This window comes from Sander vitreus, chromosome 18 (assembly GCF_031162955.1).
Source record: "Sander vitreus isolate 19-12246 chromosome 18, sanVit1, whole genome shotgun sequence".
Lineage (NCBI taxonomy): Eukaryota > Metazoa > Chordata > Actinopteri > Perciformes > Percidae > Sander > Sander vitreus.
The window spans coordinates 9,591,758-9,615,172 of NC_135872.1; the positions used below are offsets into that span (position 1 = coordinate 9,591,758).

General features: G+C 41.4%; 3 protein-coding genes across 6 annotated transcripts; 2 read left to right on the top strand and 1 right to left on the bottom strand.

The window, feature by feature from the left end:
- The first annotated feature begins 1,047 nt into the window (after positions 1-1,047).
- On the top strand, positions 1,048-9,173 carry riox1 (ribosomal oxygenase 1). Of its 2 annotated transcripts, XM_078275146.1 has the most exons (15): positions 1,049-1,180; positions 1,406-1,552; positions 1,733-1,872; positions 3,627-3,726; positions 4,460-4,573; positions 5,194-5,300; positions 5,402-5,509; positions 5,988-6,022; positions 6,193-6,371; positions 6,745-6,849; positions 6,959-7,100; positions 7,265-7,385; positions 8,408-8,507; positions 8,590-8,676; positions 8,943-9,173. In XM_078275146.1, the coding sequence occupies exons 1-15, from the start codon at positions 1,094-1,096 to the stop codon at positions 9,000-9,002; spliced, it is 1,632 nt and encodes a 543-aa protein (XP_078131272.1). In that variant the 5' UTR covers positions 1,049-1,093; the 3' UTR covers positions 9,003-9,173. The 2 variants fall into 2 exon arrangements, with proteins under 2 accessions (XP_078131273.1, XP_078131272.1); XM_078275147.1 differs by lacking the exon at positions 1,406-1,552 and having other exon boundaries at positions 1,048-1,180.
- Positions 9,174-9,268: 95 nt separating this feature from the next.
- Positions 9,269-10,909, bottom strand: ndufb1 (NADH:ubiquinone oxidoreductase subunit B1). The gene is made up of 3 exons (XM_078274461.1): positions 10,800-10,909; positions 9,712-9,856; positions 9,269-9,465 (listed from the first exon to the last, which is right to left on the bottom strand). Exons 2-3 carry the CDS (start codon positions 9,849-9,851, stop codon positions 9,429-9,431), a joined length of 177 nt encoding a protein of 58 aa, XP_078130587.1. The 5' UTR covers positions 9,852-9,856; positions 10,800-10,909; the 3' UTR covers positions 9,269-9,428.
- A 174-nt stretch (positions 10,910-11,083) lies between these two features.
- cpsf2 (cleavage and polyadenylation specific factor 2) lies at positions 11,084-22,658 on the top strand. 3 transcript variants are annotated; one of them, XM_078274460.1, is made up of 16 exons: positions 11,084-11,231; positions 11,503-11,579; positions 11,658-11,824; positions 11,911-12,070; positions 12,174-12,279; positions 12,368-12,497; positions 12,584-12,699; positions 12,935-13,122; positions 13,279-13,569; positions 13,721-13,821; positions 14,148-14,351; positions 14,461-14,613; positions 14,931-15,153; positions 16,550-16,864; positions 18,018-18,152; positions 22,161-22,658. In XM_078274460.1, the coding sequence occupies exons 3-16, from the start codon at positions 11,676-11,678 to the stop codon at positions 22,251-22,253; spliced, it is 2,364 nt and encodes a 787-aa protein (XP_078130586.1). In that variant the 5' UTR covers positions 11,084-11,231; positions 11,503-11,579; positions 11,658-11,675; the 3' UTR covers positions 22,254-22,658. The 3 variants fall into 3 exon arrangements, with proteins under 3 accessions (XP_078130586.1, XP_078130585.1, XP_078130584.1); XM_078274459.1 differs by lacking the exon at positions 11,503-11,579 and having other exon boundaries at positions 11,084-11,479; XM_078274458.1 differs by lacking the exon at positions 11,503-11,579.
- Positions 22,659-23,415: the final 757 nt, after the last annotated feature.

The window sequence follows — 23,415 nt, forward strand, 5'->3', positions numbered from 1 at the left end:
CGATGTTTTGATGAAAGACACGAAAAACTAATGCATTTTAACCATTATGAGGATGTGGAAAACAGTATTAAAGGAGCTTGCTGAAACGCACAACAGCCTTTTAAATATAATTAGTGAGGCAGTACACTCAGACTGACCATAAGACATGCAGTATGACACTAATCGAGCCTTTATTTTAAAAGGCAGCCAAGTTTGTAATTCTGACTGAGAATATTAATACAAAATGAACTGACCAAGTGAGGTAGAGGATCGGCTAATGAGTGCTAATGTTTACATTTAAAAGTGTGAAGAAACAAATAAGAAAATCTTCTGACATCTGGTAATCTGAATTAAAATCTATTATAAGTCTACAACTCTGGCTCAATGGCCTATCCTCTTCTTGAAAAATTTATATTTTTTATTAAGGGATAATACTCTTAGTACAAAAAAAAACAAACATATAGGTAAATTAAGACATCAGCAAATAAAGCAGTATTCTTTTTTACTTTAAATACTCCCTACTATGTTCTTGGTTTCTTATTTTTTGTTTGTTCGCTTTATGTATTTGTTGAACTATTTAGAAAAATTCAATAAATACATTTGTTTTATAAAGTCCTATACGCTCCTTTCAGTCCTAAGTGGGCTGCAACCTGCAGCACGGGCTTAAATTAAACACTCCTTAGAATAGGCAAGCACCCTGCTTGGACTTGTTATGCACACACTGTAATAAATCGGAAACTGTCAAACATGTATTGATAGATTGCATATAAGATAGAAGGGGATTAATATTAGGACTAATTGATGAAAAACTCAATATTACACTGGGGAATCTGCTAGGAAAGACATAATCGAAAGTGCGTAATCTTCTATTTAAAGATTCAAGGGAATAACAGAGATAATCTAATTTACGAATTCTACTGCTCCACACTCCAGTCCAGTAGGTGGCCAACCGCCATTAAAACTCAATAAAAATGAAGAAAGAAGAAATGGGCTGCAATTTGTAGTACTATTCTACAGGTGGCAGTAGTGAGTCCGTTAGAGAGCAAATGGACACAAATAGCCGTAGAAGAGGACTCTCCAGCAGTCGCGGGATGATGATGACACATTCTTGAACATGGAGCGAAAACACATGTCAGCTTTTGCTTTGTATAAAACGTTGTCAACAGACTTGCCTCCTCCTGCTACGAAGCCTTCCCTGCAGGTAGATATTATTAAAATAATGTGGTAGGAACTGGTTTAGTCGTACCTGGTGATCTGCTCTATGCTCTGTAGACTCAGAGCTGCAGGAGGGACAATGCTGAAACTAGCACAGTCCTCCTGATAGCTAGTTAGCTATCAAATCATGTAATCTGCTCTTCATTTCTCCAGGCTAACTATGTATCTTAACTGTGTTTAGCTATTTATGTTAACTTGTATGATGTTCTAGGTGGCAGATAAGAAGAAAAGGAAAAAGGAGAATGGGGCTAATAAGGTCAACACAGTTAAAGCTCAATTAAAGCCTGAAAGGAAGAAAGTGCGAAAGAAGCTCCTAAAGTCTGCAAAAAAAGAGGAGAGCCTTAAGGGAATGACAGAAGTAAGTGTGTACCTGCTGCAAAGATAGATGCTATGGGGTGCTATTTTCACATCCATAAGTTAGTTATCTGTTAATCTAAATGCTAACATGTATTATTATTATTATTATTATTATTATTATTATTTTCTTTGACCATACTGCTCAGTTATGGTTCACAGAGTCTTTATGCTTTTATTGCAGGAGGAGGAGTGTGTAAATGGAGATGGTGAGGCTCTGGATGCTTTGCTGGCCGATCTGGGAAAAGTCAACAACAGCAGGGAGAGAGCGAGCAAGCTGTTCCAGTGGCTCATCAACCCCATTCCTGCTAAGTCCTTCTTCAGGTACAGATGAGTGTGTTGGCAGTGTTTCTGTCTGTGGATTTAGTGCACATATATTGTGTACATATTCACATTTCTGTAGGCTGCAGAAGAGCAAACAATGTGATCAAACAATGGATCAATTCATTATTGATCCAAAATCCAATCCAAAATTACAACAAAACAGAAACTTTGCAAAACTGGAAGGGCACCCTGACTGTACGTACACTCCGCCGCCGACTTGAGCTGCAAAGAAGCTCTGGCCGCCCGGTCGAGGACGCTTGTTAAAAAGTACGGGGAAGCTGTTTGACGCTTTGGCCGTTCTGACGTAGCAGCGTTGGTTGTGGCAGTGTTCGATCATGGAAAAAGCACAAGCAGCCAATACATTGACACTAGAAAACTTTTATAAATTACATATATAATGACATAATTTGTATTGGTTGTTGGTCGCAGCGGTGTCTGTTAGCAGTTAGCTCGCTCGTTAGCCGCTGAACCGCAGCAGAATGCAGGCAGAGCGAGCAGCCGCCAGCTGTTGATCCGTGCAGGACTTCACCGTGAGCGGACTGTTTAGAGACGATGTGACCGGCAGGTAACGTTAACTGGTCCCTATACGCAAACATCATAAATGATAGGGAACCCAGCAACGGCGATGATGAGCTTTTTCTCGGAACTAATGTTTTGGTAGGAACGAAAGTCTACATCGTATGTTTCTCTGGAATCAGCCAGCGCGAAGGACGTCTATATTCCGATTGGTTGCCGCTGCTTGCCGCTGAACCGCGTCATAGCTCATTACCATAAAGTTGACCTACTTTCAACTTTCTGATTGACGCTGTGGTCGCTCAAAACGCGACGCCGACAGATTTGACGCTCCTTGCAGCTGAGAGAAGCCAGCTTCCATTGAAAATGAATGACTTCCGGTATCTTTAGAAGCTCAAGTCGGCGGCGGTGTGTACGTACAGTGAGAGCGCAGACCTCTACCAAGGCATGCCCAATTTCACAATGTTAAGGCAGTGTGAATTTTCCCAGTCAGGAACTAATTTTTCCGATTATTCCGACACCACATGAATGCAGCACAAATTCCCTACCTTGCAATGTTAACGCAAGTTAAAAATAATTTGTGTATTCACTAGAGATGCTCCGATACCAGTATCAGTATCGGCTCCGATACTGCCTAAAACGCTGGTATCGGGAAGTACTGGAGTAGATGCACCGATCCGATACCACGTAATAAAGCCCTAAAGAAAATCTACGTTAAAGTAGTTTATTTATGTTCTTTTTCCGTTATAACTGACTGTCAAACTGCAGAATAAAAGAAAGTTCTGTGGCATTCATGTTTCACAAAGAGTTTAACCTGAGCCAGACCGACAACTAAGATAGAAATAATATCACATCCATACATGGATAGTAGTATACAGTTGTTAAAACATAATAAAATATATGACACACTGGTATCGGATCGGTACTCGATATCGGCCGATACGCAAGTTCAGGTATCGGAATCGGTATCAGGAAGCAACAAATGGTATCGGACCATCTCAAGTGTTCACCCTGTGATTCGGATCCTCTCCAACATTTATTGGGTTCCTCCTTGGCCCATGCTTCGCCCTTCCACCAAGTGTCATGAAAATCGGGCCAGTGGTTTTTCCGTAATTCTGCCGACAGACAAACAAACAGAAGCTGAAAACATAACCTCCTTAGCGGAGGTAATAATACACCCGTACAAGGTGTCATCTTTTTCTTGCAACGTTCACCAGCTAATATTTTTCCTCTTTCTGAAGGGAAACATGGGAAAAGAAACCCATTCTTGTTCAACGCATGACTCCAGATTATTACAAGGGACTGTTCTCCACAGCAGAGTTTGATCGCATATTAAGACAGGTAAGGATCTGAAACATTACCTCATCTATCCTTACTTTATCTATAATTCCCCCACCTCTGTTGGAATATGTCAGTTATGGTATTATCAAGACGGATCTTTTACACAATACAACATTATACACAGTTATTATTGTTCTAAAACTCATGGAAAGTGTATAATTGAAGCAGGTACTTTCCTTCATTTAATGTGGAAATGTTTTTTCCTTTTTTGTAAACGAGTCAATCAAAAGGTGGTGGTAGCATAATTGACAACACAAAAGTTCTGGAGAGTGGTCTCTACTACCAAAAGTTGGACTTGCATTGGTCGGCTTTATTTTTGTTCTCCACCACTGTAAGAGTCAGACAAAGGCTGATTTACCTGAAGGGTTAACATTGATTTCGGACATTGGCTGTTTTTAATCTGTAATCGCACAGACTAATAATTATCAAGGGAAGTTCTATGAAATTTGGTGTCATTTAAAAAAAAAAAAAATAATATATTTAAAGAAACAAATATAATAGGTAGTAAATCTTTTTATTTTGAACGTGAAAATGAGCCTCATTTATTTTCCTTTTTTGTTGTATATTACGTAGTTTTTGTTTTCTGATTATTATTTTATGTATAGTACCTATGTGCCCAGATTTGTTCTGTTGCCTGCTCATCAACGAGTAACTATCAGATTTTGTCTTGTGTCTTTGATAGATAATGGAGATCTGTGATACTGAACTACATGTCTGCATGGTTTAATTTTAGGAGGATGTTCAGTATGGAGTGAACCTGGATGTCACGAGCTACACTAATGGCAAAAGAGAGACGCACAATCCTCCGGGGAGAGCTCTGCCGTTCACTGTGTGGGACTTCTATGAGGTAAGGCCACACTGATGCAGGCAGCAGCTCTGTATACAGTATGTGGTTATTTCTAATGCGACATTACTGTGATTCTGCATTTTTACATTTCTTATAAATGGATTTTCCTGCAGCGGTTTGAAGATCATTAAAGTCACTCACTTTGAAATTCTCCTGGACCACCTTTATTAAAAAGCAATTAGATGTATCAGGCAAAAAAAATAATTGTAATATCTTCTGTGCTAGAAGCTTGAAGTCATTTTGCGTTAAGTGCATTAAACTTATCAGTTAGAGCAGGGCGATATGAAAATAAATTGCATTGGTGCATTCACAAAATATTTACACAATGAGATTTTTGATAAATAATCATCGGTAATATGGATATAATGACTAAGTGGGTAAAGGCAAATAATCGAATAGCTAGAACAGTCTGGTAAGTTCAGAAAATGACATCACTTTACTGTAATGCAGCCTTTAAAACCATATTACGACACCATATTGCGATATTCAAAATTTAAGACGATATCTAGTCTCATATCAATATAATATCGATTTATTGCCCAGCCCCAGTATCAGTGCATCATCTGCACAGTGTACCCATAGCAGATGATCAATCTCATCATTGTATCTCCATTCCCCAGAGTGGCTGCTCCCTCCGCATGCTGAATCCCCAGGCTTTCTCCTCCACGGTGTGGAACGTGCTGTCCATCCTCCAAGAGCAGTTTGGCAGCATGGCAGGAGCCAACGTGTAAGTATTTGGGACAGCGATTGTCCTGGTTAACCTTTTTAGACGTTATCAGCCACCGTTAAATGTGTGTTTTTTTTTTTTTTTTCTTTTCTTTTAACCAGATACCTGACACCACCTGGAACACAAGGCTTTGCTCCACATTATGACGACATTGAGGCGTTTGTGGTTCAGCTGGAGGGGAAGAAACATTGGCGAGTGTACAACCCAAGGTGAGCTACAGTGAGGAACATTTTTTAAAAGGGCAGCATCGGGGGCGCCTGGGCAGTTCACCTGGTAGAGCGTGCCCATATACAGAGGCTTGGTCCTCGACGCAGTGGTCGCGGGTTCGATTCCGACCCGCGGCCCTTTGCTGCACGTCGTTCCCCCTCTCTCTCCCCTTTTATGTCTAAAGCCTATCTAATAAAAGCCTAAAATGCCACAACAAAATCTTAAAATGATAAAAGCATCGAGTTAAATTCACACTGAATTGTTTTTGCTACAGTAACGATGCAGAAACCAGTAGATCATTTCAACATTTTGAGTCATGCGCACTAATCATTTTGCAATTGGTAGCTAATCCAGTTTTTGTGCTATATACATTTATTATATTTGGCTCATGATACATTCAACAATGTTTTCCTAGTAGTTTGATATAAAGTTGGTGAGAGATTAATGCCAGTGAGACTTTTTCTGACTTTTTTTTCTTAGGACAGAAGATGAGGTCTTGCCTGTGCTTTCGAGTGGTGAGTAAAAGAATTATTTCATTCGTTTTTTTAATAGTTTTTTTTCTTTTCTTCATTTGTTTAGGATTTATGGATAATTACGTACAATTACCATTACTGTACGTAATTGGCTTTACACATATCTACAGCTGTCATTTCTCAGATGCGACTGCTTTGCATTTCCTTTTCAGCCAACTTCGATCAGGCAGACATCGGGAAGCCGATCCTGGAAGTGGTCCTCGAAGCCGGGGATCTCCTTTACTTCCCCCGAGGATTCATCCACCAGGGCGACTGCCTCCCAGATGCTCACTCCCTCCACATCACCATCTCCTCTCACCAGAAGAACAGCTGGGGGGATCTGCTACAGAAGGTGATATTCTCTGATCAAGGCTCTAATCAGAAACCTACATGGTTAACAAAAGGTAGCATCAGTGCACGGGCACATCGCCACATTTATTGATAAAGCATTACAGGTATAGTGTAATAACCAATAGCGTTTCCCTTAAAATACTTGACCGACAGCCACTCTTAAAAGCTTTTAAACAACATTCTTCTTGTTGAGCTGTTGTAACACACGTGGTGTAACAGTCCATACAAATAAAACAGGAACATTTTCTAATTTTTTCTGGTGTGCAATATTCCAGTATTGATTCCGGATAAAAGTACAGTAAACCAGTTTTTTTTTAAACATATTTTTAAATATACCAAAGGTCTTAACCCCTTTTGATCGGCCCTTTGGTCAGTTGGTTCCAACAGCATTGGAAATAGCAATGGAGGAGGATGTGGAGTTCAGACAGGGCTTACCGCTGGATTACCTGACATACATGGGAGTACAGAACTCTGACAAGGTAATTCATCAATTATTTTCTATTTATTTCACTTTCTGTTACCATCACCATCCTTGGCTTCTCACCAGTTACCCACTCATAATGACCCAAGTCCTCCTCATGTGTGTAGGATGACCCACGTAGGATAAAATTCTTCTCGCGAATTGAGAGTCTGATGAAGAAGCTTATTACTTACGCCCCGGTCGATGCTGCCGTGGATCAGAAAGCCAGAGACTTTCTCCATGACTGCCTTCCTCCCATGCTCACAATGGGTATGTGGAGGCTACATCAGTCCTGGCAATTCACTTACTTTCAATTCACTGACTTCAGAAGAAAATTGTACTATTGCATGAAAGTGTTAATGATTATAACGCTGCAGGACAGCCTGCTATGCATAATGCTTCTGATTCTAACAATTTCATGTCATCTCCCACAGAGGAATTGGCCAGCAGTGTGCAAGGAGCATCTACTAGGTGGGAGCGCGGGAAAGTTCTGGATGTAGGTGCACAAATCACTCCCCAGACCCGAGTCAGAATTCTCCGTGCTGGATGTGCCAGGTAATGCAATGTTTACTGCATTTCACCGCACGTTCACACCAGGCAGGTTTGAAATGGACTATTCAACTGTGGAGTATAGCATCTATAGCCCTATTCACACGGGACTAGTTTTACCAGGGGACCTCGTGTGATTTAGAAATAACCCCCTACGTCGGTGTTTCGTGCGGCGCATTTGCACGGGATAAGTGAAGTCTGTATTTTACTTAAACTTATTGACATTATCCCCAACCTATGATGTCAAGGCTTTGTCAGAACTTTCACGTATAATTGCCGACACAACCAAAACGACCTCAAAATGACAGAGATGCCGATTGTCACGGTACTAATATTACCACACAACCTCTGTGTTTGTCGAAATATGGTAGGTAATTTGCAGTGGAACTTTTACTTGACAAATTACAGACATGGCTGATTCACAGGGGATTAAGATCACAAACGACCTCCGCAATTAATACAAATAACTAGAGGTCCCCAGGTAATACTAGTCCTTTGCAACTAGGGCTTTTGACGGGCTGCATCTCAGAACCCTTAAATTGCCTCCTTGAGTCCTCCACTTGCCTCCCTTCCTCGCGTCTTAGTCCCTCCCACCGAGGAGTCACGGGAGAGACGCGAGCAAATCATGCGAGGAGAGAGAGGCAACGAGCAAATGTGTTTTTAGAGGGAGGAGACGTCCTTTCCTCAGCGTCGCATGAATTTGTCAGCTGTATGGGCGGAGTTAGCAACTCTTTCAGCTGCACGGCTTCCGGGAAGGCTGCTCTCGTGTATCCTCGCCTATAGCTCCTCGATGATCCCTCCTCGACGCTCGCTCCTCGGGGGAGAAATAAGCGCTGGTGAGACGGCCTTCACCGAGGAGGGCCAGAACAACTTCCGGTTCAGCCAAGGACCGAGGAGTCGAGGTGCTATCAAATAAGGGTTATGAGATGCAGCCCTTATTGTTCAGATAACACCTGCTTCAATGATTTGACATTAAAGCAGAAATGTAAATAATGGCGATGTTAAAATGTAACTTTTTGTCTTCCCAGGTTATGCAGTGATGGAGAAGCTGTTCATCTTTACTACACAACAGACAACTCCAGAGTTTACCACAAAGAGGAGCCCAAGAGTTTTGAAATAAAAGCAGAGGTAGATTGGAAGATCTATGTAAAGCTCTTGTTTCGTACTTAGTGCCCTAATGATGTCACCGCCTAACCTTTTTATTTTTTAGCACACAGATGCCATGGAGTTTCTGATCCATTCATATCCCAAATTTGTGACAGTAGGAAGTTTCCCATGTGATTCTGCAGACGACAGGGTATGTTGTTTTAAGTGCATACAATCTGTGCTGAGATATTACTGTACATTCAGGCAGTTTTCTGTTCTGTGCATGTCTTATTTTAAGGGAGGGGAACAGGTCTTGCATTTGACAATGTATGCAATTCTTTCAATAATAGCCATGTCATTCTCACCCCTTTTCTCATGTCCATTTTATGTAGACATTTATTCTAAATAATTAATTTTAGCCTGTGTTTTTGTGAAATGATTGTTTTGAGTTGTTCCTCACATGGTTCTCCCCCCTAGATCGCTTTGGCTGAACTGCTTTTTGAGAGGGGGATTATCCACACTGCAGAACCTCTGTAGTGGCCACAGATTCTTCAGTCATGCTGATTGCATGAATAGATTGCCTCTGTACAAAATACTTCTTGCCCCAAGTAGTCTTCATTAGGTCTACTGGTCACATTGAACAAGCCATTTATGAATTTGCTCTCTCTTCAGCATCAAATAAACTAGTTTAATCCTGTCATGTCCCAAGTTGTGTCTTCACCGGTCATTTCTCGCTTCACTTAATAAAGAAATTAAATGATGTCATGTGTTATGCAACAAAAATCACCAACAGGTACACAGTATTTTTAACAGAAAGGGCATGTTTATTATCGGTTGATACAACTCAAAATATTAAAGATTATTAGGAGATCCAACTCAAAATAAGTTACAGGACTCTTAAACATTCTGATTTGAGGGTCGTTCACACCACAGATGACAGGACACATTCCAGGTAGGGGTAGTCTACTTCCAGGTCACCTCCTCACCAGACTTCAGCTCCCTAAAGAGAACAGAAGTTAGAGTTGCATATTGCTATATATAAAAATGTTTACCTTCATCCCTAAGCATTCTGCTGATTTACATGCATAGTAATTAGTTTAAACTGGGGGGGTGGTATGCAGTATCAACAACCGCCATCACTTGACTTGGAAGTAAATAGCACCCCCTGGTCCTTAATTCACTGGTAACCATAAGGGGGACCCGGTTTAATTTTATACATAGGTGGAAATTGCCTTTTTGTTCTTACCTGCTGAACAAAACACTTTTGTTCCTGAAAGCTGTCAGCTTCTGGTCCTGCTGTTTGTCAAGGTACCATCCAATCACAAAGCCCATGGGCACCAAGATGTTCACCCAATGCTCACGGGCAAGTGCTACAAAGTTGACCATGGTTCCTACAAAAATAAATACAAGACACATTGTAACAAATTCTGTGGCACGTATATACTCTGATCTAAAACAGTTATGCTTACATTTGCAGTTAGAGGGACTGATGCTTTCACATATCAATTTCATATTTTACTACTACATTTGCTGAAAAAAAACTTAAGCCATATCCGACACCGTTTGGACTTTGTGCGGACAGAAACCTAAATGGTAAGGCGTTCTTTAGTCATTTCAACAGGTGTCACTATGAGCTAATTGGTATGTAGATACTGTATTTATCCCCCGCTGTGTCACAGCAACATTACACGCACGAAGAAAACTGCACAAAGAATAGTGCAGGAAATCAATCAAAATCAAAAACACAAGTACCAATATAACATAAGCGTTGAAAATGTATGCCCTTTTAAACTTGCATGCATACAGTGTGCAGGTTGGATATGCATTGGGTGTGCAAAATAGGGGTTACCGGTATTTAAATGTACAAAATATATATATATTGCACTTTGCCAAAGTTGCAGAGAAAATATATGTAAATGTGAGTCCAGTAACCATTTGGTGCTAGGTGAGGATACTGTCTAATCCTCATTAATTACATATCTAGCTTAGCTATATCATACATAAAACAGCAGCGAGTGTAACTCAACGATAACTTTAAACCATATATGTGGTAACGTTAGCTGTCATTTCACCATTTACATTGTAGCTTGCCTTCCCACAAAATGGAGTTAAAATGCTGAAAATATAGCTAGTTAGCCTTGCATACTTAAAAAACACCAACTGCACCACAGCCACTGGCTAGCTAATCAGGTAGCTAGCTAGCATTGTGTCAGGTTTTCGTTGAGAATGGTTTCTCAGTTAAAGAAATTATTTTGTGTTTGGCACAGTTAATATGTTAGAGTGCACTAGCTCAAATAATAAACAAACACGATGCTGGAATATGTAAAATATTACCTTCTGTTTACACCTAACCGTGGCCTTCAGCTCTTCACTCACCAGGCAGAGGACATTGGACTCTACCAACTATACAAACGCGACAGTGGTACTTAAACAGTAAAACACATTTTTTTTTAACGTAATGGCCCTTATCGTGGGTTCTAATATCAGAAAAATCCATATGAAATCAGAATATTAAAGCATAATGATTAAAATATAGTAGAATAAAATGTGCATTCGGTGTTTTGTCATAAAATCAATTTGTATTAACACCACCATACTTGGTATGCTCTTTTGCCCTTTCACACATGATGTAGCGGCAAACATGTCTGCTAGTCGAGTGTGTACTAAAAACGCTAGCCAAAATGTCTTAATGTTGGAATTATAGAAAATTAACTTATTGCGTTTCTATTCAAACAGGAGAACATTTATATTACCTCATATTTAGTGGTACGTTGCACCTTCCTTTGTCGATCCAAGTCACTTACATCCACAAGCTAAATGTAGCTAGCATGCTAGATAGACTTTACCGGGTACTTTGTTAACGTTGTTGCTATTGCGAACTAGCTGTGGCTTGCAATCAAACTGTTTACTTTTAATTTACTTACTGCTCGACTAGCCAGCCACATAGTTCAACAGGCGACCTTTAGCAACGTTATACTACTACATCGTACAATTTCAGTTTACAGTCGAACCAGGTTTGTGTTTTGTTTTTTTGTAGATTAAATTGATTGAATGAGTGCTCAGTCGTAATCAAACTCACAAAGAGCCACACCACTTAACGTAACGTAATGCAAGGTAATATGTTTTTGTTTATTAGGGTGGTTGCGTTGTGGTCAGCTTAACCTCATGCCAACAACCTAATTGTACTTTCAGCGTGACAACTGAAGGAAAATGACGTCCATTATCAAGTTGACAGCCGTGTCAGGGGTTCAGGAGGAGTCGGCCCTCTGTTACCTGCTGCAGGTGGATGAATTCCGCTTCCTCCTGGACTGTGGCTGGGATGAGAACTTCTCAATGGACATCATTGATGCTATGAAAAGGTAGTTAATGTATCCATGATCTGATTATATCAGATTTCCCCCACTGCGAATTAAAACAGGTGTGTGATATCCATTTTCCCCTCAAGATATGTTCATCAGGTAGATGCTGTGCTCCTCTCCCACCCTGACCCCATACACCTGGGAGCCCTGCCATATGCTGTGGGGAAACTGGGTCTAAACTGCACTATCTATGCTACAATTCCTGTCTACAAGATGGGTCAAATGTTCATGTATGATCTATATCAGGTAAGAAGGGGTTGTGAGATATGGCATGTCAAGTTATTTATAAATGGAGCTTAATTGCATGATAACCATTCATTTCTCAATCATTTCCTCTCCTTCCACTTAGTCTCGAAATAACAGTGAAGATTTCACACTGTTCACTCTCGATGATGTGGATTGTGCTTTTGATAAAATCCAGCAGTTGAAATACTCTCAGATTGTCAATCTAAAAGGTGAGTAAATTGCAGATCCTTATAGAGTCGCCCCCGTTTGTGTATCGCAGATACCAAAGTGTTTCATATCTTTCTTTTTACCTGACAGGGAAAGGGCACGGCCTTTCCATCACTCCTCTTCCAGCTGGGCACATGATTGGAGGCACTATTTGGAAAATTGTGAAGGATGGAGAGGAGGAGATCGTTTATGCTGTGGACTTCAACCACAAGAGAGAAATGTTAGCACACGCAAAACGTTAATATGAGATGTGAATATGTTTGGCTGTTAGACCATGCCCTTTTTTACTCTGTTTCTGTGTTCTAGACACCTCAATGGCTGCACGTTGGAGAGCATTAGTCGTCCTTCCTTGCTTATCACAGACTCCTTCAATGCTACATATGTACAGCCGCGTCGCAAACAGAGAGATGAGCTGCTCCTTAGTAAGTCATCTTCACAAGACTCTATTGTAGTAATTAATGGATTTAAATGCATATTTATTAAATTAAATTAGTAATCATTTAGAAAATACCGCAATCATTTTATAATTCTGTATGTCCCAGTGGTCTAACAAATGAAGCATCTTCATCAAGCAACATCCTTTTTTTGTCCTTTTGTTTTGTTAAAAAATGCTATTTATTTTCATTAATATTTTTTCTTCTTTTTATTTACTCACAGCCAATGTAATGGAGACCCTTCGTGGTGACGGTAATGTCCTTATTGCCGTGGATACAGCTGGGCGTGTGTTGGAGCTGGCTCAGCTCCTGGACCAGATTTGGAGGACAAAGGATGCTGGGCTGGGAGCCTACCCACTAGCTCTGCTGAACAATGTCAGCTACAATGTGGTGGAGTTCTCCAAGTCCCAGGTATCAATCACTGATATTCACACTTTTGAGCTATAGACTTTTTGTAGTATTCCTTCCTTTGTTAATTTACCAGGATAGTTGTTTGGATTCAGAATCACTTTACTTGCCAAATACAATACATGTACGCAATAACATTAACTTACTGTTTTTCTGTAGGTGGAGTGGATGAGTGACAAGCTCATGAGGTGTTTTGAAGACAAGAGGAACAACCCCTTCCAGTTCCGTCACTTGACCCTGTGCCACAGTCTGGCAGACCTGGCCCGGGTGCCCAGTCCCAAGGTGGTGCTTTGCAGCCAGCCAGACCTCGAGTCTGGCTTTTCCAGAGAACTCTTCATCCAGTGGTGCCAAGACGCCAAAAACTCCGTCATCCTGACCTACCGCACTACACCTGGAACCCTGGCCCGCTACCTCATCGACAACCCCGGAGAGAAGATGCTGGATCTGGAGGTGAGACCAGCAGTCAGGATGCTGATTTGCTATGACAAATGGCCCATGGGAAGCTCCCGTCTCTCACATTCAGACCCAGCTGAGGAAACAACAAAAGGTGTCATTCTATCATTTGCACCATATCCATCTTTCAGTTTTCTCATTATGACAGGTGAGGAAAAGAGTGAAACTCGAAGGCAAGGATCTGGAAGAATATCTTGAAAAGGAGAAAGTAAAGAAAGAAGCAGCTAAAAAACTTGAACAAGCAAAAGAGTAAGTAGAACTACACATGGGTTGACTGGGTGCTTGAGGGTTAGATGTCTATTTTTGATGATGCGTTATGCCGGTTGGTCTAGCAAAAAAATGGATTCATACAGTCTTTCAACAGCTAAAACGGGAAACGGCAACAGAAATGCAAATGGTGCTCTACATTGCAAATTTAAAACGAGCTATTTAAACGGAAATGTGTAAATGGGAGATGAGTCATGACACATTTAGGACAACATGTATACTCTGCAACTGAACAAAAACGTCTTGTCTGTCCTTGGAAAAATGAAACTTTTATGTACGCTGTTCATTTTTAATTTGTGCACTTGCAGGGTGGATGTAGACTCGAGTGACGAGAGCGATATGGACGATGATCTGGACCAGCCAGCTGCAGTGAAAACGAAACACCACGACCTGATGATGAAGAGCGAGGGGAGCCGCAAAGGCAGCTTCTTCAAACACGCCAAAAAGTCTTATCCTATGTTCCCCACACATGAAGAGAGAATCAAATGGGACGAGTATGGGGAAATCATCAGGTACTACAATATCGATACACAACGTGAACATCAGATTACAGAAAGATGGATACAGATAATTTACACTGACAGCTGCCATCATCAATAAGCCGTGATTGGTTTCTCACAGGCTAGAAGACTTTCTGGTTCCTGAACTGCAAGCCACAGAGGATGAGAAAAGCAAACTGGAATCTGGGTTGACCAACGGTGATGAACCCATGGACCAGGATCTCTCTGTTGTTCCCACCAAATGCGTCTCCAGTGTAGAAAATCTTGAAATTAGGTCAGTGATCCTTTTAAATCTGTATGACTCTGTGACAAGAACTGTGCAGGTTTAAGTTCACCATTTTAACTGCCACTAGAGCTGATCAGTGGCCCACAGTACAGTGCTGTGGTGTGCTGGATGGCCTCCAGGTGTGAATGAGTGTAACTGTAAGGCTGGAAGTGTTGTAGGGAAAAAAAAAGGTTATGTCTACTCAGCAAACCTCTCATGGATGAATAAGAAGTCTATCAGGAAAATGCTATCTGTGCTGGCATTAAACAATGTTTGACAATTAAGCGGTATTAAAAAGCTTGATCCCACCTTTCATTCTTCTACAGAGCGAGAATCTCGTACATAGACTACGAAGGTCGCTCTGATGGCGACTCCATCAGGAAGATTATTAATCAGATGAAGCCCAGACAGCTGGTGATCGTTCGCGGGCCGCCAGAAGCCAGTCTGGACCTGGCAGAGTCCTGCAAGGCATTCAGCAAGGACATCAAAGTCTACACACCCAAACTGCAGGAGACTATAGACGCCACCAGTGAAACACACATCTACCAGGTCAGCCTCATTAAAAACCTGCTTTTTTATTAAAGTGAATATGGTTGCCTCTTACTGATTGCATGTACAGAATTGCTTTACGTAATAGTGCGTTTCATTTACCTCGGAGCTGGGAATGACGTCGCACCCGAGTTGAATGCGTTCCATTCCGATTTTTCATTATGGGGTAGTTCTAGCCAGGTAAGCCATTGTTAGCAATACCAGTTGATAACAACGCATTACGCTGTTTTTTTTTGTGTGCATACAAATGTAAAAACATGTCCACAGATAGAAGTTGGACAGGACTGTGTGGTCGACTGATTTAGTGAGACACAAACGAGGCAGAAGTGCTAACAACTGTATGTTACTACTAGAGTGCGGATCGGGCCGCATTTTTCTGTCCGAGCCCGGCCCTCGTCCGACAGAGCAGTTACCGAACCTGACCCGAGCCCGACAGGCATTAAGATATTTATGTCCGAGCCCGGCTCAATTAAAATCTAATTTTTTGTCTCATACTAATGACACATGCGTTTTGTGTGGAAAGCCCGCTTTTATTAAGCAATTGTAGGAAGGCATTCGGAAATGTCAACAGATGAGCGCATCAGCGCACACGGGGCAACAAGCGAACGTTAATAAGCTGTTTAATTTAAAATGTTCAATGTGTTAACCTTTCCTGAATGCTTCGTTTCCGACGGTGATCGTTACCTTCAGGGCCGACGTTATAAAATGAATAACGTCGGGGGTTAAAATCCCGTTTCTGGTGAGCAGATGAATGAACTTGGCTTTCAGTCTGGGGTTTATTTCCGCACACACAGTGTACAAAACTTAAACTAATTCCACCAACTCTGCTCCGGTCGCATCTACAACAGGTCTGCTTCCTCTTTCTCGATCTCTCTTCTGCCCACTTTACACACACACACACACCCCCACACCCACACCCACATGCCCTGAGCTCTCTTAAAGGAGCCGCAGCACCATTTTACAACAAATGCCTTATCGCGCTGATGTGACCCAGCCCGGCTCGGGTCGGGTATCCATCCTCTGGTTACTACAGCTTTCACTACTGTTGATGCACGGGGCAGTCATGTTGGATTTTGAGCTCAGGGTACTCAGTGGTTGTCCGACTTACCAACTCGGAAATCCGAGTTCAGGGGGGCATGTTTCTGACTTTGACCTCAGAAATTCCAAACTCGGAGTACAAATGGAACGCGCTATAAGTGTATCATAATGTCTCCTTTTAAATGTGTTTAATAGATTTCATAAAGCTAAAATACTCTGCTGTGAAATAGGTAAATCTGTCTTTGTCAACCCCTTGGCAATTAAGCCAGGACAAGGTTGATTTCTTTAGCAAAGGCATAAAAGCAGCCTTCCATGACAGGCCAATGTCTTCATGTCGTGTCATCTTCTTGCGGTAAAGGTGCGGTTGAAAGACTCCTTGGTGAGCTCCCTTCAGTTCTGCAAGGCCAAGGACACAGAGCTGGCCTGGATCGACGGTGTGCTGGACATGCGCGTGGTGAAGGTGGACACAGGCGTGATGCTGGAGGAGGGGGTGAAAGACGATGCTGAGGACGGCGAGCTGGCCATGGACGTGGCCCCCGATCTCGGCATCGACCAAGACGCCACGGCGGTGGCAGCACAGCGCGCCATCAAGAACCTGTTCATGGAGGACGAGAAGGAGGTGTCCGAAGAGAGTGATGTCATTCCCACGCTGGAGCCACTGCCTCCGCACGAGGTAAGGCGGGGAACACAATGAAAGTGGTTGCAACGATATATCATTATTTGTGAATATGGGTTGTAGGGGTTTTAGCAAATGTGTCAAAATGAAATGTCAACATTTGTTGCTCGTAAGCTTAAAGATTCTCTCCATCCTGTTAAGAATTCTTAAAACGACATCTACTCCCTCTCACTGATTTAAAAAAAAAAAAAAAAAAACAACAACCCAGAATCTGTGAATATGCAAAGATTCTTCTTTCAAAAGTTTAAGTCATGGTCACAATATGTCTCAGTGAATGACAGACTGGCGTAAGTTATTGGACAATGATTGGCTTTCAAACTAGTTGTGATGTCACAAATGCTCATAAGGACACGCATTAAACTCCCATTTGAGTGAGCACAGAAAAACGTCCCCCTTTCAGCAGATGAATGTGAAAACAGCCTTCTAGTATCAAACTGTGCCCAAACGTTATTCTACACTAATGAAATAGTACAAGCGATAGATTACGGCTGCACGATATGAGAAAAATATGCGATAACGTTGTTAAATATCGCGAAAACGATATTACTTGCGATAAATAAACAGATGTTAAAGTGTACTCAGTTTTGCATTTCTGCTGCTTTCAGTATTCTGCTAAAATACAACAATTGTTAGTTGAATTTACAGCAAGTTAAATGCAATTTATAACAGTCCTTTTATTAAACAAGTTGAACATTGGATTGAATATAAAAGACACCACTGAAAAAAACATTTTAAAGTGCAGTTTTCTACTGATTTTTTTCTTTCAGCTAACACAAAAAATTGTCTTTCGCGATATGTTGCAGCCTTTCGCGATTTGTTTATTGCACCAGTTGACATCGTGAGGACGATAGAAAAATGATGTATTGTGCACCCTACAACATTTGAGTCTAAGATGCCATCAGCTTCTGCAGCCAGTGAACAAACAACTCTTTATTTTCATGCCCTAAGACTCCATGTTGTCAGGAAAGAGGTTGGGAGACAGTTTGCCCAAGGTGGGTCGCAGAGAAGAGTTGATCACTGAATTGGTCGCCATGGTACTCTGATTGGGAAGGCATTTTAATGCAGTTCCACTAGTATGTGTCCTCAAGGACGCCTAAGCAATTCAGACAGCCCTCAGTGTGATTGGCCCTCTCGTCTGGTCTCCCTCCAGATTTCGGGGCATCAGTCGGTGTTCATCAACGAGCCTCGCCTGTCGGACTTCAAGCAGATCCTGCTGAGAGAGGGCATCCAGGCCGAGTTTGTGGGAGGAGTGCTGGTATGCAACAACATGGTGGCCGTCCGCAGGGTGAGTTGTCCTTCCCACTGGCTCAGCGAGTGTGCTATCCATCAGCTCCCTGCGACACTAGAGTGTCCAGAAGACATATGGCACAGGCTTATTTCTTTTTTTTGCGAAATCCACGCAATGAAAACGTTGAGCTTTTGGTTTTAATCCAAATTGGATTCATATTTCAGTCTTTGTGCAAATGAGTTGTATGGTTGATATGTAGCCAGTGTTTTAATGAAATTAAAAGCCTGTACATTTAAAAGACAACTCAAAAAAAATCCATCTTTTCACATTTCCTGTCTATGACCTTCAGAAACTTATTATACCTGTCAAAGCCTCAAACAACTCAACAATAATTTAGCATTGCAACAAATAGACAGAATATATTTCCAATGAGTATTTGTTGCCTTAGATTCTGTTGACTGTGAGCCATCAGAAGTAGCGTTGCGCAGCTGAAAATGATCCCCATAGGATATGCTAATATTGTTGTAAAGCAGTGTGACACATTGAGCTTCTCTCTTTGTTTGATGATGGATTGTGACATCCCGAGCAAGCGGCGCTGTTCAGTGCAAGTTGTTTGTGATGGCGTAGGAAACAGCAGCTCAGTCGGGAGTCTAGAGAAACACGGGCAGAGGTTGATATTAACTGGCATTCAACCAAAAACAAATTGTTAGCATTGCAGTTAGGTGGTGTTGTTTACAATGAATATATATTGTAGTTACTGTAGATTAAAGGTCCTATGACATGCTGCTTTTTTGGATGCTTTTATATAGACCTTAGTGTTCCCCTAATACTGTATCTGAAGTCTCTTTCCCGAAATTCAGCCTTGGTGCAGAATTACAGCCACTAGAGCCAGTCCCACAATGAGCTTTCCTTAGGACGTGCCATTTCTGTGTCTGTTGAGCAGGAGAGAGGGGAGGCAAGGTGGAGGGTGGGGGTGTGGCCTTGACCAACTGCCATGCTTCGCTTGTTTGCAAGCCATGATGTCTCTCTCTTTCTCATGGGCGGGCCAAATTCTCTGGGCGGGCAAAGCAAAGAAAGGGGAGATAACCTTCCTCCTTATAGAGCTCAACAGTCCCGCCCCTCCTCTGAGAGACCTTGGGTTCCGGAAGTAAATTTCCCATTCATTTCTCCCATTGACGTCTGGAAAAATCTGTATATATAAAGAGTTTTAGACCATGCCTTAGGCTAACCAGGTGGTACGTGACTCATAAGCATACAACGTATCATTTCGAGTAAAAAAACGAACAGAAAATCCCCAAAAAAGTCAAAGGTACAAGACTGTGTACATATCGTCATCACAGAGCGAAGGAACTACTCCTCCCATAAACCACCGCACACCACTGAACAAAGGAAGCTAACGTTAGTTTAGCTAACAACTAATTCGGCTAACCGCTAGCGGAGACAGCATGTAATAACTTTAAAAGACCCTCAAACTAAAACCTGAAAATAACCGTTAACATATATAATGGCTGTTATGTCAGCTGTAGATGGCTTTACCCAGTGTTAAGTTTGAGTTAACGTTATTTTAGACTGAATCAAGCTGTCAGCTAGCGGTTAGCCGAATTAGCTGTTAGCTAAACTAACGTTAGCTTCCTGGCAGAGGCTAACGTCAGAAGCGTGGAACAGATCGTGATTCGTGCAGTGTCGTAAATCCTCATGACGAATCGTGCAGGCAGCACAAATCGGGTACTGACACCCCCCCCCTCCTCACCAGCATGAGATCAAGGGCATCACTGTGGGATTGTTCAGGATTGTGGGTAATGAAGTACTTAGCCAAGACATCGCAAATAAAAGACATTTATCTCAAAACAAGGGTAGTGCCCCATGATTTGTGGTGTCTATATGAGCATATACAATCGCTGAGTCATGTCGGCATGCTGGTTTTAAGTCTACCATCGACGGTTATGATTTTATGGCTTATACTCCAATTTGTCAATGGAGAAATAGCATTGTATTTTTACTTCCAGAACCCGCTGTGGGCGGGACTGTTGAGCTCTATGATGTCATAAAGGGAAGATTCCAGATTGGCCCATCTGAGCTTTCATTTTCTCAAAGGCAGAGCAGGATACCCAGGGCTCGGTTTACATCTATCGCCATTTCTAGCCACTGGGGGACCATAGGCAGGCTGGGGGAACTCATATTAATGTTAAAAAACCTCATAAAGTGAAATTTTCATGCCATGGGACCTTTTAAGAGTAAAACGTATTTACCAACAAAGTCAGATAAGATAACATTAAAAGATAATTTTTTCTCTTGGAACTGAAACTGAGTTGGTCAGAATTTCACAAAACCTGTCAAGTTAATAGTGTCTTATTTTATATTTTGCTGTGGTTCTTAAGGTTTTAGAGGTTACGGTTTTATTTACTTACACACTATAACATAAGATACCAGTGCTAAATGGAACATTAACACAAAGAGAAATACAAACCCCAATTCCATTGAAGTTGGGACATTATGTAAAACGTAAATAAAAACAGAATGCAATGATTTGCAAATCCTTTTCAACCTATATTCAGTTAAATACACTACAAAGACAAGATATTTAATGTTCAAACTGATAAACTTTGTTCCCCCGCAGATATTCACTCATTTTGAATTTGATGCCTGCAACATGTTCCAAAAAAGCTGGGACAGGGGCAACAAAAGACTGGGAAAGTTGAGGAATGCTCAAAAAAATACCTTGTTTGGAACATTGCACAGGTGAACAGGTTAATTGGTCATGATTGGGTGTGAGAGGAGCATCTCCAAAAGGCTCATTCGTTCACAAGCAAGGATGGGGCGACTTTGTGAACAACTGCGTGAGCAAATAGTCCAATAGTTGAAAAACGTTTCTCAACGTACAATTGTAAGGAATTTAGGGATATCCTCATCAGTCCATAATATCATCAAAGATTCAGAGAATCTGGAGAAATCTCTGCACGTAAGTGGCAATGCCGAAAACCAACATTGAATGCCCTTGACCTTCGCTCCCTCACTGCATTAAAAACCGACATCATTATGTAAATGTTATTACCACTAGGGGTGTAAGAAAAAAACCAATGCACTTGAGTATCGCGATATTTTATTTAGCAATACTGTATCGATTTTCAAAAACGCAATATCGGGTTTTTTTTGTGTTTACGTGTAAAAATTTTCATGTAAGACAGTGGTTCATGTTTATGTTGTGTTTAAACCCCCTACCGCTAGATGGCTATGCTGAGACGCACCACTAGTGTCCTCGCCTAACATTGCCTAGCAGTGCCTGACTTTTTGCTTGAAGCTAACAATGTAGCTATGGCTGAACTTTAGCATATAAAAATTAGCTCACTAAGAACCTGTGAACCACAATCCCAAACTGGCAGTTTGATTTTCTATGTACTGAATTGTTTACCTAAAGCCTTACCTTTTATGCACATCATGTCTTGTTTTAAATATTAGTTTTTCTAAAATGATACTTTAAAAAAAAAAAAATCCCAATATATCGCCTTACGCACAGTATCGAAATATATTGAATCTTGACCCATGTATCGTGATACGTATCGTATCGCCAGATTCTTGCCAATACACAGCCCTAATATGCTGCCATCCATGCAAAGTCTTTTGGCATATACGGTGGCATATAAAAACAACTCACCTCAGAAGAAAGGCACAAAAGAAGAATCACAGGCAGAACTTAACAATTAAAGGAAAAGTAGAAATGAGCCAGGATACCAACAACAAAATGCATAATTGACAAGAACCTAAAATAGACGCAACCCAGAAAATGAAATCAAAGAGGTGTGTGTGTGTGTGTGTGTGTGTGTGTGTGTGTGTGTGTGTGTGTGTGTGTGTGTGTGTGTGTGTGTGTGTGTGTGTGTGTGTGTGTGGGGTAAGTAAATGGAAAAACTTGAATTGGATCGCTTCATTAGACATTTAAATCCCAAGTCTGTGGGAGTGAATTGGAAGCATTTATTTTCTAGGTCAGCAGTATGCTGTACAGGCAGGGTGAAACCATGATGTACAAAGTGTTAATGAATGGACCCATATGACCTGTGAATCTTTGTCCAGACGGAGGCAGGACGCATTGGCCTGGAAGGCTGCCTGTGTGACGACTACTATAAGATCCGGGAGCTGCTGTATCAGCAGTACGCCGTGGTATAGCAGCAGCAGCAGCAGCAGCAGCAGGAGGAGGAGGAGGAGGAGGAGGAGGAGGACACGCCGCAGAAGAGCATACCATGGCAATACAGAGACAATCCTTTACACGGACTCTACCCAGAGGAGAAGAGCATACCACACTCAGGCTACCTCTGCCTCAAGGGCGGCTCTAGCTGTTTCACGGCAATCCCTGTTGTATATTTTCCCTTTTTATAATTTTTTTTTCCAGATACCATTTTTTATTGTTAGTGTACCTCCACAAAGTGAGAGAGGTGGATGCTTTCCCCAGACTGACCTCCCTGTGTGTGTGAACAGACTCTACAACTCCTCTCTCTCTGTATAGTAACATCCTGATGCACTAGATGGACTAACGGATTCCCCCTCCCATTCTGTCATTAAAAAACTGTGTTTTTCATATATGCTTCACTGTTACAGGTTTTTCTCAGATGTCGACATGACAAGCACAGTAGTTTACTCTATAGTGGGCACTAAATTAAACACCACACATACTTTCTGGGATAGGAGAAAGAAAAACCTCTGGGTCGTTTGCATTTCTTTAAACCAATCACAATCGTCTTGGGCGGCGCTAAGCTCCGGACGCAGAGGCGGTTGCTCTGCAAAAGGGTCTCAGGAAGGAACTTGTTTTGGTGGAACATTTGCACACCGCAAAGAAAAACGCCAAATAAAATATTAAATAAGTTAACTGTTCACGCAGTACAGTTACGTGAGTTATTTAAATTAGCTGGATACATGGTTAAACATAATTTGCTCTTACCAGTGTATCGCCGTGTGTATTTCGTCTACAGCAATCCCACTAATCGAAAACTGAGCAAAGCCTGACATCATGAAAATGTACTTCCGTTGATCTAGACCAATGGTTCTCAATTGTTTTTCAATAATGTACCCCCTTTGAAATATCTTTTAGCCAAGTACCCCCTGACGAGCGCACAGCATTTTTGGTAGAAAAAGGCTATATGAAGAAGTACATTACAGCGCTGCACCGTCAGTGTCGGATTTACGTAACAACAACAACAACCTTGTAACTGAAACTTGAATGTTACTTCAAATGTTTAGAATCCATAACTAAATGAATTCATAATTATAGTATAATTATTTCAGGGAATTATGCATGACTGATATATTTTAAATTAACATTTCAAAAAGAAAT

Bases quoted from the DNA above. Each gene is read 5' to 3' on its own strand.
- riox1 (XM_078275146.1), top strand. From the start codon at position 1,094: ATGGAGCGAAAACACATGTCAGCTTTTGCTTTGTATAAAACGTTGTCA. The intron at 8,508-8,589 runs GTAGATTGGAAG...TTTATTTTTTAG, and splicing joins GTTTTGAAATAAAAGCAGAG to CACACAGATGCCATGGAGTT. The intron at 8,677-8,942 runs GTATGTTGTTTT...TCTCCCCCCTAG, and splicing joins GTGATTCTGCAGACGACAGG to ATCGCTTTGGCTGAACTGCT.
- ndufb1 (XM_078274461.1), bottom strand. From the start codon at position 9,851: ATGGTCAACTTTGTAGCACTTGCCCGTGAGCATTGGGTGAACATCTTG. The intron at 9,466-9,711 runs GTAAGAACAAAA...TGTTCTCTTTAG, and splicing joins AAAAGTGTTTTGTTCAGCAG to GGAGCTGAAGTCTGGTGAGG.
- cpsf2 (XM_078274459.1), top strand. From the start codon at position 11,676: ATGACGTCCATTATCAAGTTGACAGCCGTGTCAGGGGTTCAGGAGGAG. The intron at 13,123-13,278 runs GTATCAATCACT...GTTTTTCTGTAG, and splicing joins TGGAGTTCTCCAAGTCCCAG to GTGGAGTGGATGAGTGACAA. The intron at 14,352-14,460 runs GTACTACAATAT...GGTTTCTCACAG, and splicing joins GAGTATGGGGAAATCATCAG to GCTAGAAGACTTTCTGGTTC.